This window comes from Condylura cristata, unplaced genomic scaffold (assembly GCF_000260355.1).
Source record: "Condylura cristata isolate star-nosed mole 26May11 unplaced genomic scaffold, ConCri1.0 scaffold00008, whole genome shotgun sequence".
In the NCBI taxonomy this organism is placed as follows: Eukaryota; Metazoa; Chordata; class Mammalia; order Eulipotyphla; family Talpidae; genus Condylura; species Condylura cristata.
In genome coordinates, this window is record NW_004567109.1 from 55,268,950 (window position 1) to 55,281,416 (window position 12,467).

Consider the following 12,467-nt stretch of genomic DNA (forward strand, 5'->3'; position numbering starts at 1 on the left):
CACTCTCTAGGCTGGTTGGACATTTCCAGTTTGGTACTAAGACCTTCATTAGTGGAGAAAGAATAGTCACTGAATGAATGTTTTCAAGGTGGGTGCTGGCCTAAAATTTCTCTTTGTATAATCATGAAAATCAACCTTATATAATTCTACCCAGAATTTCTTTATACAGAGCTGAGAGTAAAGGGGGGAAGGAGGCTTCCATCCCAAGTGAAGAAACTTACGAGCATTTTCTTTAGAACTTGATGGCATGCAAGTGATTATTTGTTGAATGATATTTTAATGCAAAAAGTTTTCAGACATAATTTTTCTATTTACTTGTTAGTCTTGATATACAGTTTCTCAGGTAAATTATGGGCATCGATAAAGGAATGTATGATATTTTTGCAAAAATGTCATGTTGGGGGCCTGTTGATAAATAGGAACAGAAGGAAAACCTTTATAAAGTCAGCACTGCACAAATAAATAACCAATGATAATAAGAGAAGTATGTATAAGCTTTCTTTTAACAGACAGCCACAAATACTAAATTTAAGCCTTGCAATTTGAAGGCCTCACCAGTTCTCTACTCCAAATTACATTGAATGTGATAATGTCATCCAGAGGGTTTATGGATATGTATCAACCATCAAAGAAATATTTGTTGAGAGAATGAATAAATGATAAATAAATCAAAATGGATATAGATTTTAGGTAACATCCATTATCTTCTCTGCTAAGTAAAATTAATAATGAATACTTAATATTAAAATGACTACACACAATGTAAAGCTATACAATAAAGAGCATGTTCTATGAGAAACCAAAAGATTGGGCAGCTTCCCTGGAGAAATGCTTTTTGGGAAGTTTCAAGTATAAAAACTATTTATATGTAACTATGTCAGATAGCAAACTGCATGAAATGTATTGTGAAGCTTGGTGATTTGATATTTTTGTGCTTCTGGATATACCTACTTCTAATCTAATGGGGATTTTTTTCTCTAAATAGGAGCGGAGAAACAACTGTGGAAGGTATATGAGTCTTAGGAAGTTTGAACACTGGTTGTAGCTATGAACTTTCAAGGAATTAATTTTTCTGAAATCATTTTGTCCAATAATGGATTCTAAGTTTCCTTAGTGAATTTAAACTTCACTACTAGAGTTTTCCAGTACCAATAATTGACTCCATACCCACCAGTCTTTTGCCAACTAATATCATGAGTGACAACCCAAAGTTAAGTAAAGATTCATCTCAACAGTTGATTGAAAGAGCTTAGTCCATCCCACCTCCACTGAACCTTCCATCACCCAGGACATTCTCTATACCTTTAATCAACTTCAAGGCATTCTCCAGGTACTCATCTTCGGTGATGGGGCAACCATCTAACTCCAGCTTCAGTGTGAAATCACGGACAGCCCAAACAAAGTCTGGAAAGAAACTCACAAATTCGGCTGAGTCATGTATTTCATAAGAGCTGGGAGAGGATTTTGTCCTGATATGCTTCGCTAGTTCACTCACGTAGCTGAATCTTAGCTAAGGAAAGAGAAGGGTCCTTTGACAAAACTTGGAGATCTATCTTCTAAAACTATTTATAAGCATTCCTATTTGTCTCCCTTTTCCCACTTCTCCATGGAACTGAATTATGGGAAAAAAGTGGAGTATGTACAATATCCACACACTGATCATACAAGACAGTTTTGCTCAAGAAGGATACTGCAGCTGCTCCAGGGCCTGGTGGTTGATGGTGCCAATGCTGTTGTAGACAAACATGCTGCTGAGTAGCACAGCCAGTGTGAAGATCCACGAGTCATTCTCGGGGTTACCCTAGAGAGTGCATTATTTAGGAGATGTAAGAGCTTACTGATCTTTAAAGGAAACAAATTCAAGAAACAGAATTTAACTTCATTGTTCAAAGGAATATGTCAAAAACTGAATTGAGGTGGTAAAGTGAAATATAAATAGGGTACCAAGAGCAAGATGATGTTCTGCCTTACCTTTTCCACATCTCCCAGACCCTCAGTGTCCAGAAGGACCAGGGTGTGGTCTGGCTTGGAGGGGTGGGGCACACACCACATCCAGATGCCCTTGGTTTTGGACTGCACAGTGGAGCCCAGAGGGAAACCTGAAGTGGAAGAGGAGAAAGTGTTATTGATAATAGGTAATCAGGTGGCAGATAGTCCAGGATGCCCATGACCTACATTGGTTTAATTTGTAGTCTGTGGCTTGTCAGTTTATATTGACTAAATATATTATAGATGTATGTTTTATGTAACCCTGTCTATAGGTAATATAGCTTGCACAGTAGCAAATATCAAAGAGAAGGAGAAGGGCCTGTAAATGACTCCTGATTGAGAGTTTAAAAAACTTCCACTCTTTCAACAAAGGCAAGTAACCCAACTTTACACATGTTTAGGAAATTCTCAAGAAGACATTTGTATACCTGGTTTATGTCATGCCATTACTGACTAAAATTATGTCACATTATGTAAGCTAGTTTATTATAAATGTTTTTAGAATTAAAAAAAAATTTTATTGAGGTAACATTATATAGAACACCATATATGATTCAGAGTTTTCAGGTTCACACTGCTCATCAGGTGTATGTTACCACACCCACCCATTATCAAGGCTTCCGTAGTTCTCACTGTGGTGCAGGCCCTCCACTCTCTGTTCCCCAGCCCCAACCCTCCTCTTTTGGAGCTTAAAAAATTGGAAAAGCAAAGGAGGCAATAAATTCTAATAGAATTCATGGATTAAAAAATGCAAATAGTAAGTAATTATGGCAAAAAATAGCAAATGATACATAATGAGGTCAATAAATGTATTGTGTATATAAATATATGGTCACTTAATCAGCAGTAAACAGTCTTTTTACCCAATTTTTTTTGGCGATGTGGATAATTCTCAGTTGCTGTTATCTAGTAGGCATATAAATTGCAGATAAAGTTTGAAAAGTTATTAATGTCTAGAATGACTGAAAGAATATATGTATATGTATTTGTATCTGTATCTGTATCTGTATGTGTATATACACACACGCACACATTCATCTGTGAACCAACAGTTCTAGTTCTTGGAATATCACAAACATAAAGGGCCTGAATACAATAATACAGCACCATTCATAAATACTAGAAGTAATACTGATGATCATCAACAACAAATCAATACATAAACTGTGGTATTTTTGTATAATAGCAAATAGTTTGGTAAAATAAATAAATAACATACCTAGGCACTTTACTATAAACTTCTTGTTGAACATTAGAAGCAAGAATACCAGAAATATAATTCCTTTATATAAAGTTAAGCTATTTTAAGACATGCATATGCAGATTATGAAAGTAATTTTAAAAATGAAGAGTAAAAGAATGCACCAGAAAATATAAACGTTTTGAGCTCCAGTAAGTTTTTGATGTTTTATTTCTACATTTGGACTGTGATGACACAGTTTATCAGATTATATTTACTAAATTTATCATACGTATTTTTATGTTTATGCAACCTTCTCCCTATGTTATTGCTTGCACATTAGGTAATACCAACTAGAGAATGGGATATAGAGGGTATAATTGAACAAATTTTGCTATCAAATGATGCAAAAATGCTTTATGATGGCCTCATTTAGATAGAATATAGTGGGTTTCAACTGTTTGTCCCTTATCCATCCATTTTTGAAAATGAAGTCCTATTAAGCAATATTTTTGTGTTACTTGATGTGACCATAATTTCTAGAAACATTGATGTTGGAACAAGTATTGGAATACTTGCTGGACCTGAGCTACTGAGCAGATAAGAGCAGCTGAGATTAAATTAATGAGGTATCCTTTGATAAAGGTTAGGGAAGGGAGAATAGGGGCAGGTGTGGTTGAAGTGATACATTTAGTGATGATAATTAGTGTTCTTACTGGGAAGTGCTAAACTTTTCCTCAAATGACCCATTGGCCTGTGTTCTCGCTACTATCCAGCCTGTGTTCCCTGCCCAGAAGCACCACTCACCGCAGTTCTGTCCTGCCAGACGGTTCATTAGGTAGGACTTTCCTGTGCGATACAGCCCTGCGATGGCCACCACCACCATTGGCCCTAAGATCTCCTCCAGAATGTTCAGTGCTTCTGGGTTTACCCTCAGCTGCTGTTTCTCATTTTCCACCAGACAGATGGGAGCCATCATGATGGATCCAGGTGCCATGGTGAACTGTAACCCAGAAGAAGAACTCCAGAAAATAAGAGTACTGTAGGTCAGAGCTCCTGGTTGTACACTCCACATACATACAGCTTTCTGCTCTGGAATGTATATCTTAATTTCTACATTTTGTGTATTTCTAAAGACCTTCTATAACTGAGAGCGTCAACACTGGTGTATTGGCTAGTGCACCCTATCTTAAATTAAATTAACTTGGTCTATAAAGTGAATAAAATGAGGGCCCTCCCTGGTGGCACAGTGGGTTAAAGCACAGCACTAAGAAGCGAAAGCCACTGCAGCATGAGTTCGATCCCCACCCCAGAGGTAACCCACATGGCACGGCAGACCTCTCCTGACCTGTCCATTGCTCCACTCAGCAGCGTACTTCAGAAAATCAGCCTGTCTGCACCCCTCTCTGTCTGTGGTGAATCCTCTCACTGCCCTGCGCCTCTGGCCTGTACCCCAGTTCTGTATGCATAAATAAATAAATCTTTAAAAAAAAGTGGATGGAATGAAAATATAAAGACTAAGCACTTAATGTTGAAACTTTAAAAACACTAACATTTGTGGAGTAATGGAGGAAAAATGGGTGCTGGAGATAATGAGCATCTAAAGTCAGTTAACCTCTCAATGCATAAATACTTCTTGAATACCTACTATGTGTTGGGACCTGTTCATGGAGCTCAATTCTAGTGTGTGGGTAGGGGGTAGGAGTGGGGAATTAGACAAGTAACAATAGGCAAAAAAGACAAAACACACATGTATTTATACATAGTATTTGCTCAAGGAAAGCAATGAAGTAATAGGCATAGGAAGTATTGGTGGCTGAAGAGCTATGGGGGTGTCTGGGAAGGCCTTTCTATGAATGAGAAAATGAATGTGTCAGCAAACGTGATGAGGACAGGCTTGGTGAATCAATAGCAGCATGAACAGGTTGGAGAAGGGTGATCTTAGGCAAAAGAAGAGAGAATGAATGGTACTCTCTCAACACACATCTCCATAGTTGCTAGAAAAAGTTATGGGTACAGGAATTATGATGAAACACACTTAAAGTGCAACCCTACCCAGTATAGGACTCTGGCTAGTATTGTAATGGTCACAGGAATTAAATGATGCATCCTGATTGTAATTTCTTGTTTATGGGTGGACAGGGCAGAGAAGGAGTAGTCACGGTGATTTGGGGGCTGTCCATTAGTCACAGTCCTACACGTGGGCAAGGTTCTAGTTTAACTCTTCATCTCAGTGATTGGGTATTAACGAAATCAACAGACAGTGAGCAGTTTTTACTGTGAACAAACACTGTATGTTCTCAAGGGAATGTTAAACATTCACGTGTCCCCATACTTTCCTATCATGTGATCACTGACACGATTATTAATGTCACTGTGCCTCAGTTTCTCTTCTGAAAACTGCAGTTTCATGCAATAATCCCCTGGTGGTTATGGTAATTAGGGGGTTCATGGTCTCATAATTTTTATAACTACTCTTCAAATCTTGCTGGTACATAGTAAGCGTCATGAAGTTTTGAGTAAAAGTTGAGAGTCTAGGAAAGAATTTCTAAATAAAGATGAGGGATTGGCTTTGGGCTGAGACAGTGACATCATCTCCTGGCAGCAAGTAGGGCAGGACACCTGTCAGGAGCAGGAGGAGGAGGAGGCAGGAGAGGACCAGCAGTGACAGCTGAGGGAGCACTAGAGGGAGCGTGAGTCAGGCCAGAGGAAGCAGAGTCCAGGGTGTCAGAGCACAGATGCTGGGGCCAGACTGCCAGGGTTCAGACCCCAGAGTTCTAATTATTTCTTGTCTGCAAGACCATGATAAAGGTCTATCTCTTTGAGCCTCCATTTCTCATCAGTGTTGCAGGCAGAAAAATAATTCCTGCCTGATTGATTAACACAGCCTATTTGCAGTCAGGCACTCAATAATTTTCAGTATTGATGTGCTATTGCAACAATGAGTTTGTTAGACTATGTCTAAAACTAGGTGTGTCCATCAGTGAGCTGCTAATTGCCAAGAAATACAAGATATACACAACCATTTTGTTCAAAAATACCACCAACTTATTTAACAGGCTTTCTGTAAGAAACCTCCTTTTCTGTTGTGAGCAGAATGGAGCTAATTACGCTCCTGTACCCCAGCATTTCCTGTAATCAAGCTGCCCATTAGCACCACCAGCACCCTAAATACCTGACATTTCTTGTGTCACAGTTTTAAGGAAACGTTTATGTACTCAACATTTGCTACACTAGTTCTAATTGAGCAGAAGACCATAAGCCAATGTACACTCAAATACAAAAGCTAGATCCAGTGCTCACTTCCGTAGTCAGCCAATTAATTCTGCCTTTACCTCACTGTAAAATACTTTCAGTAAAACTTTGTTTTACTTCTAACCTCTCAGTCTCTAGATTCTTCCACAATCCACCATATCTAACCCCTGCCACCACGACAATTTAGAAACCCTACCCACAGCTATAAACTCCAAAAAGCAAACAGTATAAGACAGTTGTATAAGACAGACCTACATGGACTTTTATTTTTGGGGAGGGTTTTGATTACTTCTTCTATTTCCTTGCTTGTAATTGGTCTGTTTAGCTATTCTATTTCTTCTTTATCTAGCTTTGGGTGGTTGCAGAGTTGTAGAAATTTGTCCACTTCTGTTAAATTGTCCAATTTGTATGCATATAGTTGCTCATAGTATTCTCTGATTATTCTTTTGATTACTGCTGGATGTGTTGTGATTTCTCCTCTTTCGTTTAGTGATTCTGTTTATTTGTGCTTTCTCTTGTTTTTTCTTTGTGAGCCTGACCAGTGACCTATCTTGTTTATTTTTTCAAAGAACCAACTTTTGGTTTCATTGATTTTTTGACTGTTTTCCTAACTTCCATTTCATTTATTTCTGATTTGACTTTTATTATTTCTTGTCTTCTGCTGGCTTTTGGGTTATTTTGTTATTCTTTTTCCAGTTCTTTAAGGTGGGACATTAGGTTGTTTCTTTCACTATTTCTTGTTTCTTTATGTGAGCTTGTATTGTTATATATTTTCCTCTTATAACTGCTTTTAATGTGTCCCATACGTTTTAGAGACTTGTGTCACCATTGTCATTCTTCTCCAAGTATTTTCTAATTTCTTCTTTGATCCCCTCATTGATCCAACAGTCTTCCAGTAGTGTGGGTTTTAGTCTCCACGTGGTAGGTGGGTTTCTTGCCTTCTTCATATGGTTTCTTTCTAGTTTGATTCCTTCGTGGTCAGAGAAAAGAGTTGGTATGATTTCGATCTTAGTGTATCTATTGATGTTTATCTTGTGACCCAGTATGTGGTCAATCCTAGAGAATGATCCATGTGGATTTGAGAAAAATGTGTACTCAGATTTTCTGGGGTGCAGTATTCTATAGATGTCCGCTAGACCCATGTTGTCCAGGTCCTTGTTCAGAGCTTTAGTGTCTTTACTTATTTTTTTGTCTTGTTGATCTGTCCATTGTTGAGAGTGGCATGTTGAAGTCTCCTACTATGTATGTATTTTCTCTGATATACGTTTTCATGGATGACAGTAGTTCCCTAATATATTTTGGTGCTCCTTCATTTGGTGCATATATGTTGATGATTGTTATTTCTTCTTGTTGTATTGTCCCCTTAATCATAATGTAGTGGCCTTCTGCATCTCTTTTAACCTTTAACCTTTTTAGTTTGAAGTCTATTTGATCTGATCTAAGTATAGCAGTTCCTGCCTTCTTTTTTGGTCCATTTGCTTATAGGATTGTTTTCCATCCTTTTATTTTCAGTCTTTTTTTATCTTTTGTAGTTAGATGTGTTTCCTGTAGGCAGCAGAATGATGGTTTCTGTTTTTTAATCCATCCTGCCACTCTGTGTCTTTTTACTGATGAGTTTAAGCCATTTACATTTAGAGATAATATTGATATACTGGCACCTACATTTGCCATTATGGTCCTTCTGTATTTTTATTCCTTGTTTTCAACTGTTCTTGTTCATTCTTCTGTTGGATTCGGTTTTAGGGCTTCTTGTAGTAGTTTTTGGAGTGGGGGGGGGTTTAGTCATGACAAAATTGTGGAGTTTCTGTTTGTCTGATAATGTCCTTATTCTTTCTTCGTAGAGGAAGAAGAGCTGCGCAGGGTAGAGTATTCTTGGTTGGCATTTAATGCTTTGGAGTTTGTTGAGTATGTCCCTCCACTCTCTTCTTGCCCGTAGTGTTTCTTCGGGAAGTCTGATGTCATCCACATTGGTTTCCCTTTGTAGGCTATTTGTTTCTTCCCTCTTGTCATTCTCATTATCTTTTCCTTGTTTTGTAATCTTGGAATTTTTATTATAATATGTCTTGCTCTTTTTCTCCTCTCATCATAGTAGTTTGGGGTTCTTCTTGCTTTTTGGATGTCTACTTTCATCTCCTTCTTCAAATTAGGGAAGTTCTCTTCTATTATCTCTGTGAATATTTTCTCTATTCCTTGGCCTTTCTCTTCGCCTTCTGGGATACCTATAACTCTGATGTTTCCTTTCCTAATGGTGTCAGATAGCTCTTGAAGTGTTTCTTCATTCCTTTTCCTTTATACTTCTCTTTCTTTTTCTTTTTTAATTCTCTTTGTTTCTCTGTCTCGAGGGTGCTGATTCGTTCTTCCATTTCATCTATTCTGTTTTCATAACTTTTCCCAGCATTCTTTATCTCTTCTAGTGGACTTTTCATCACCTGCATTTTTTCTATTTCCTTTTTTAATGTCTCATTTTCTTTATTCAGTTTGCTGATTGCTTGTCTCATATTTTTTTCATTGCTTTCATTCGTTTCCTTCGACTCCTGGATGGTTTGCCTCATGTCATTTTGTTTGTTTATCATGATGATTCTGAATATCTGGTAGGTTGAGCTGTTCTTCTATTTCTTTGGTGGGTTCTGTTGCCTGATCTTTTTGTGTTGAATTTTCCCCCTGTGGACTTGCTTGAATATTTGTTTTTCTTCTTTTCCCTGTTGTGTATTTTCTGATACTTTCTATTCGCTGAGACACGCTGTTGCTATTATTGACTGGCCTTTTATTTTATTTATTTATTTATTTTTGGATGTTCTTTCTGGAATAGCTGAGGGACTTCCAGACACTTCAGTTGTGGAGGGTATTCTGAGTTGTGTTATTTTCCCAGCCCCCACTATGTGTAACTGTGTCTGTTGTCTCAGCTGGTAACTGTCAGGAGTCTATTGTGTTGTTCAGCCTCTTCTATAGGGAACTCCCCAATCGCCGATTCTCCCTTGGTTATCTTCCTTCTAGTGAGTCCAGGGCATTCTCATTTGGGTTGAAACTCATAGCATGTAAGTCTACAGTCTGTTTTTATATATTCCCATGTGAGTTTGGATGTAGTCTTCTCGGCGTCTTTATTCTGCCGCCATCTTGCCAGTTCCCTAGCTGGTCTATCTGATCAGTGGCTTTGCGTGGTGCTCAGGTACTCCTGATCGGGGTCTGCCGTTTCAGTGGTTTTTCCTTGTACCCAGGTGTTGCCTATCAGATTTGCAGTCTTTCCTCAGCCTGGGCTCCACTCACTGACCTGAGTCATCCCTCTTCACCTCCAGGGCTTTAGTGCAGCTCCTGCAGCCCACCAAGCTTCCAGGAGCCTGGGTTTTCCCAGGATTTCCCTTGTGGGAACTCCCCAATCGCCTATTCTCCCTCAGTTATCTACCTTCTAGTGAGTCCAGGGTGTTTTCATTTGGGTTGAAACTCATAGTAAGTAAGTCTATAGTCCGTTTTCAGTGCTCAATTCCTATGCAAGCCTGGACGCAGTGATCTCGATATCTTTACTCTGCTGCCATCTTCTCGCTCTCCTCATTATTGCAAGTTTTATGTCCTAAAAATTTTTCCAGGGGAGCATATATATAATTAACACAATTAGGAATTATATTTTGACTTTTAGAAAGTACTTAAAAGTTTATTTTAATTTTATTTTATTAATTTTATTTTAATTATTTTTTTGTTATTGTCTTAGTCTATCTTTTATATGTGTGTATGTATGTACATATATATATATATTACATCATTCTTCATTTGTATGCAATGTATGTTTTATCAATTGTATATGGTCCTCAAGAAATTCCCACCACCAATTCACTCGTGTACCATCCCTTGTGCTCTTTCTAACCCTATTTTGATCCAATTTCCTCCTTCCCCTACCTCCAAAGAATATCTCTGGTTATAGTTGCCTGTTGGTTTTGATTTTTACTTTGTTATAACTACTTCCCCCACCCCCATCCTTATTTGGGTTCTCTACATTCCTCCTATGAGTGAAACCAGTATTTGTCTCTTTCTGTCTTGAAACATTCCCGATGTTAAATGATCATAATGAGTTTGTTACATAGTGAGTCATTTATGTACATTATTGAAGTAAACCTCATAAATCATGCTATGAAGGTATTGTTAGGCTATTGAGAAGATGGTAGAATAGATTACATAGAGAAATGATAGGCTGATGAATGGCAGCTGGTTGGCATAAGTGGTATGCCAGCAGTTCCTTTTCATAATGTTTCATGTTTTCCTTCCACTGTCTTAAAATGACAGAGCTAGAAGTAAGGTGGATTAGATGCCCATCTTGCCCCTCATTTTGACTTCAGTTCATCTATTCCTTTTTTTCATCACCTCAGATATACTTCCATAAAAATGCAAAGCAACAAAGAACCACAATGTGTTTTTGAAGCGCATGTCATCTGTCTGTCAAGCTCCTTATTCCAGGGGTTAGATTTCCCAATCCTCTGTACGCTGAAGCTTACCACTTGGTTCTTCTCCCTAGATTATAATCAGGCTTGCTGCTGAGCAATTTAGCTTTCAGCAGAATGTTATATAATGTACTCTGAGCACTCAGACTCTTGACTTTCTATCTTCAAAGTCTAGTCAATCATCTCACCTCAGTCTGGACATTTTCCTATTGGTAATAAAGGTCCTCCATAATATCACTTTAAAGCATCCCACACAACCACTCAGTTTTCATCAAGGCCTTCTCCCTGCCCCACACCAGAGTCTGTGCTCTATTTTCATCTCAGCATTTGACAAAAATATTCCCCTCCCTTCCACCCAAGTTGTTATTTTTCTGGTCGCTTCTTTGTCATACACTCCTTGCTTTCCTTTACCCTGATTGTAACATTTTGTTTCCTTTTTTTGTGCTTATTAATGCATTAATACTATGTGCCCTCTGATCTTGAGAATGTTTTCTTGTTTCAACCTCTAGAGTAGAATAAATGTATGTAGATGAAGTTCTATTTTGTGTTTTCAGTTCTGTTCTCCCAGTGGTTCCACTAAAGTCCCTGCAGTGTCCTTCATCTCCTGCAGTTAAACAGAAGCAGACTTAAGTGAGCCAGGAGGGGCCAGGACAGGAGCTAGTCTCCTCTCTCTTACAGTAATTGTTTCCTTCCCCACCATTCTCATGTGGGTAAATGATGCACCCAGTTCACTTGTTCCTGCTTCACCTCATCATCATGAAGTGAGCTTTTGCTTTACAAACACTTTAGTCTGCAGAATGGTTGTTTAAATGTCTCACTTTCTGTTATGTTCAATACACATAGACATAGTTGGCAGAATACAACATGAGATTAAAAGGCCAAAGACCTCCTCACAGTTTTGTGATTCCTTCTGCTTTTGCAAGCTACTTCTGGAGTAAAATTACCTGTTTTTATTTACATTTTTCCAAGCTCATGCAAATTATCCTGAATGTTCCAGTATCATTTAATAGAGTTAAAACAGTCTCTATACCTTGCCCAGCTGAACAATGCAAAATAGAATAGAAATGACAATAGTGTGGCTCTGGGTCCACATGTCCAGTAGGGGTGATGGAGAATTGTGGGAAATGCAGAAATGAAAACAGAACCCAACAGGACACCTCCTGTGGGAAGGCCTGTGGAAACCTGATGTCCCAGCAGATAAGACTTGCTACAGACTGACTCAGCAGTCATAAAAACCAGGAAGTAGGTTATAAAAGGGAACCCCAGTCTCCAAGAGATGGATCTCTACCATCTTGTACCATTCCCTTGCAGGGTATTTCAATAAATCTTTACTGTTCTCCACTTTGTTTAAGGTGATTTTCTCTACGTCTGTGCCTTGGCCTCAATATACACCACCAATATATACCACCACACCCTTACTAACAATCAATCATTTCTTTAAAAGTGAATTCTGGCCCTCCCTGGTGGTGCAGCGGGTTAAAGCACAGCACTGAGAATCTAAAGCCGCTTCCGCATGAGTTCGATTCCCACCTGCCCAGGAGGTGACCACATGGTGTGGCAGACCTCTCCTGACCCACCCGCTACTCCCCTCAGCAGTTTACTTCGTCTATCTGCCT

At 38.6% G+C, this 12,467-nt stretch overlaps 1 protein-coding gene across 1 annotated transcript in view; it reads right to left on the bottom strand.

Annotated features, from left to right (window-relative positions):
• Positions 1–4,166, bottom strand: part of LOC101627467 (guanylate-binding protein 4) — a 10,022-nt gene extending 5,856 nt beyond the window's left edge. Inside the window, exons 1-4 of the mRNA XM_012722135.1 lie at positions 3,977–4,166; positions 1,972–2,099; positions 1,692–1,801; positions 1,303–1,499 (exon numbers count right to left, since the gene is read on the bottom strand). Coding sequence (XP_012577589.1) covers positions 1,303–1,499; positions 1,692–1,801; positions 1,972–2,099; positions 3,977–4,166 — 625 coding nt within the window. The remainder of the gene's footprint in view (positions 1–1,302; positions 1,500–1,691; positions 1,802–1,971; positions 2,100–3,976) is intronic.
• Positions 4,167–12,467: the final 8,301 nt, after the last annotated feature.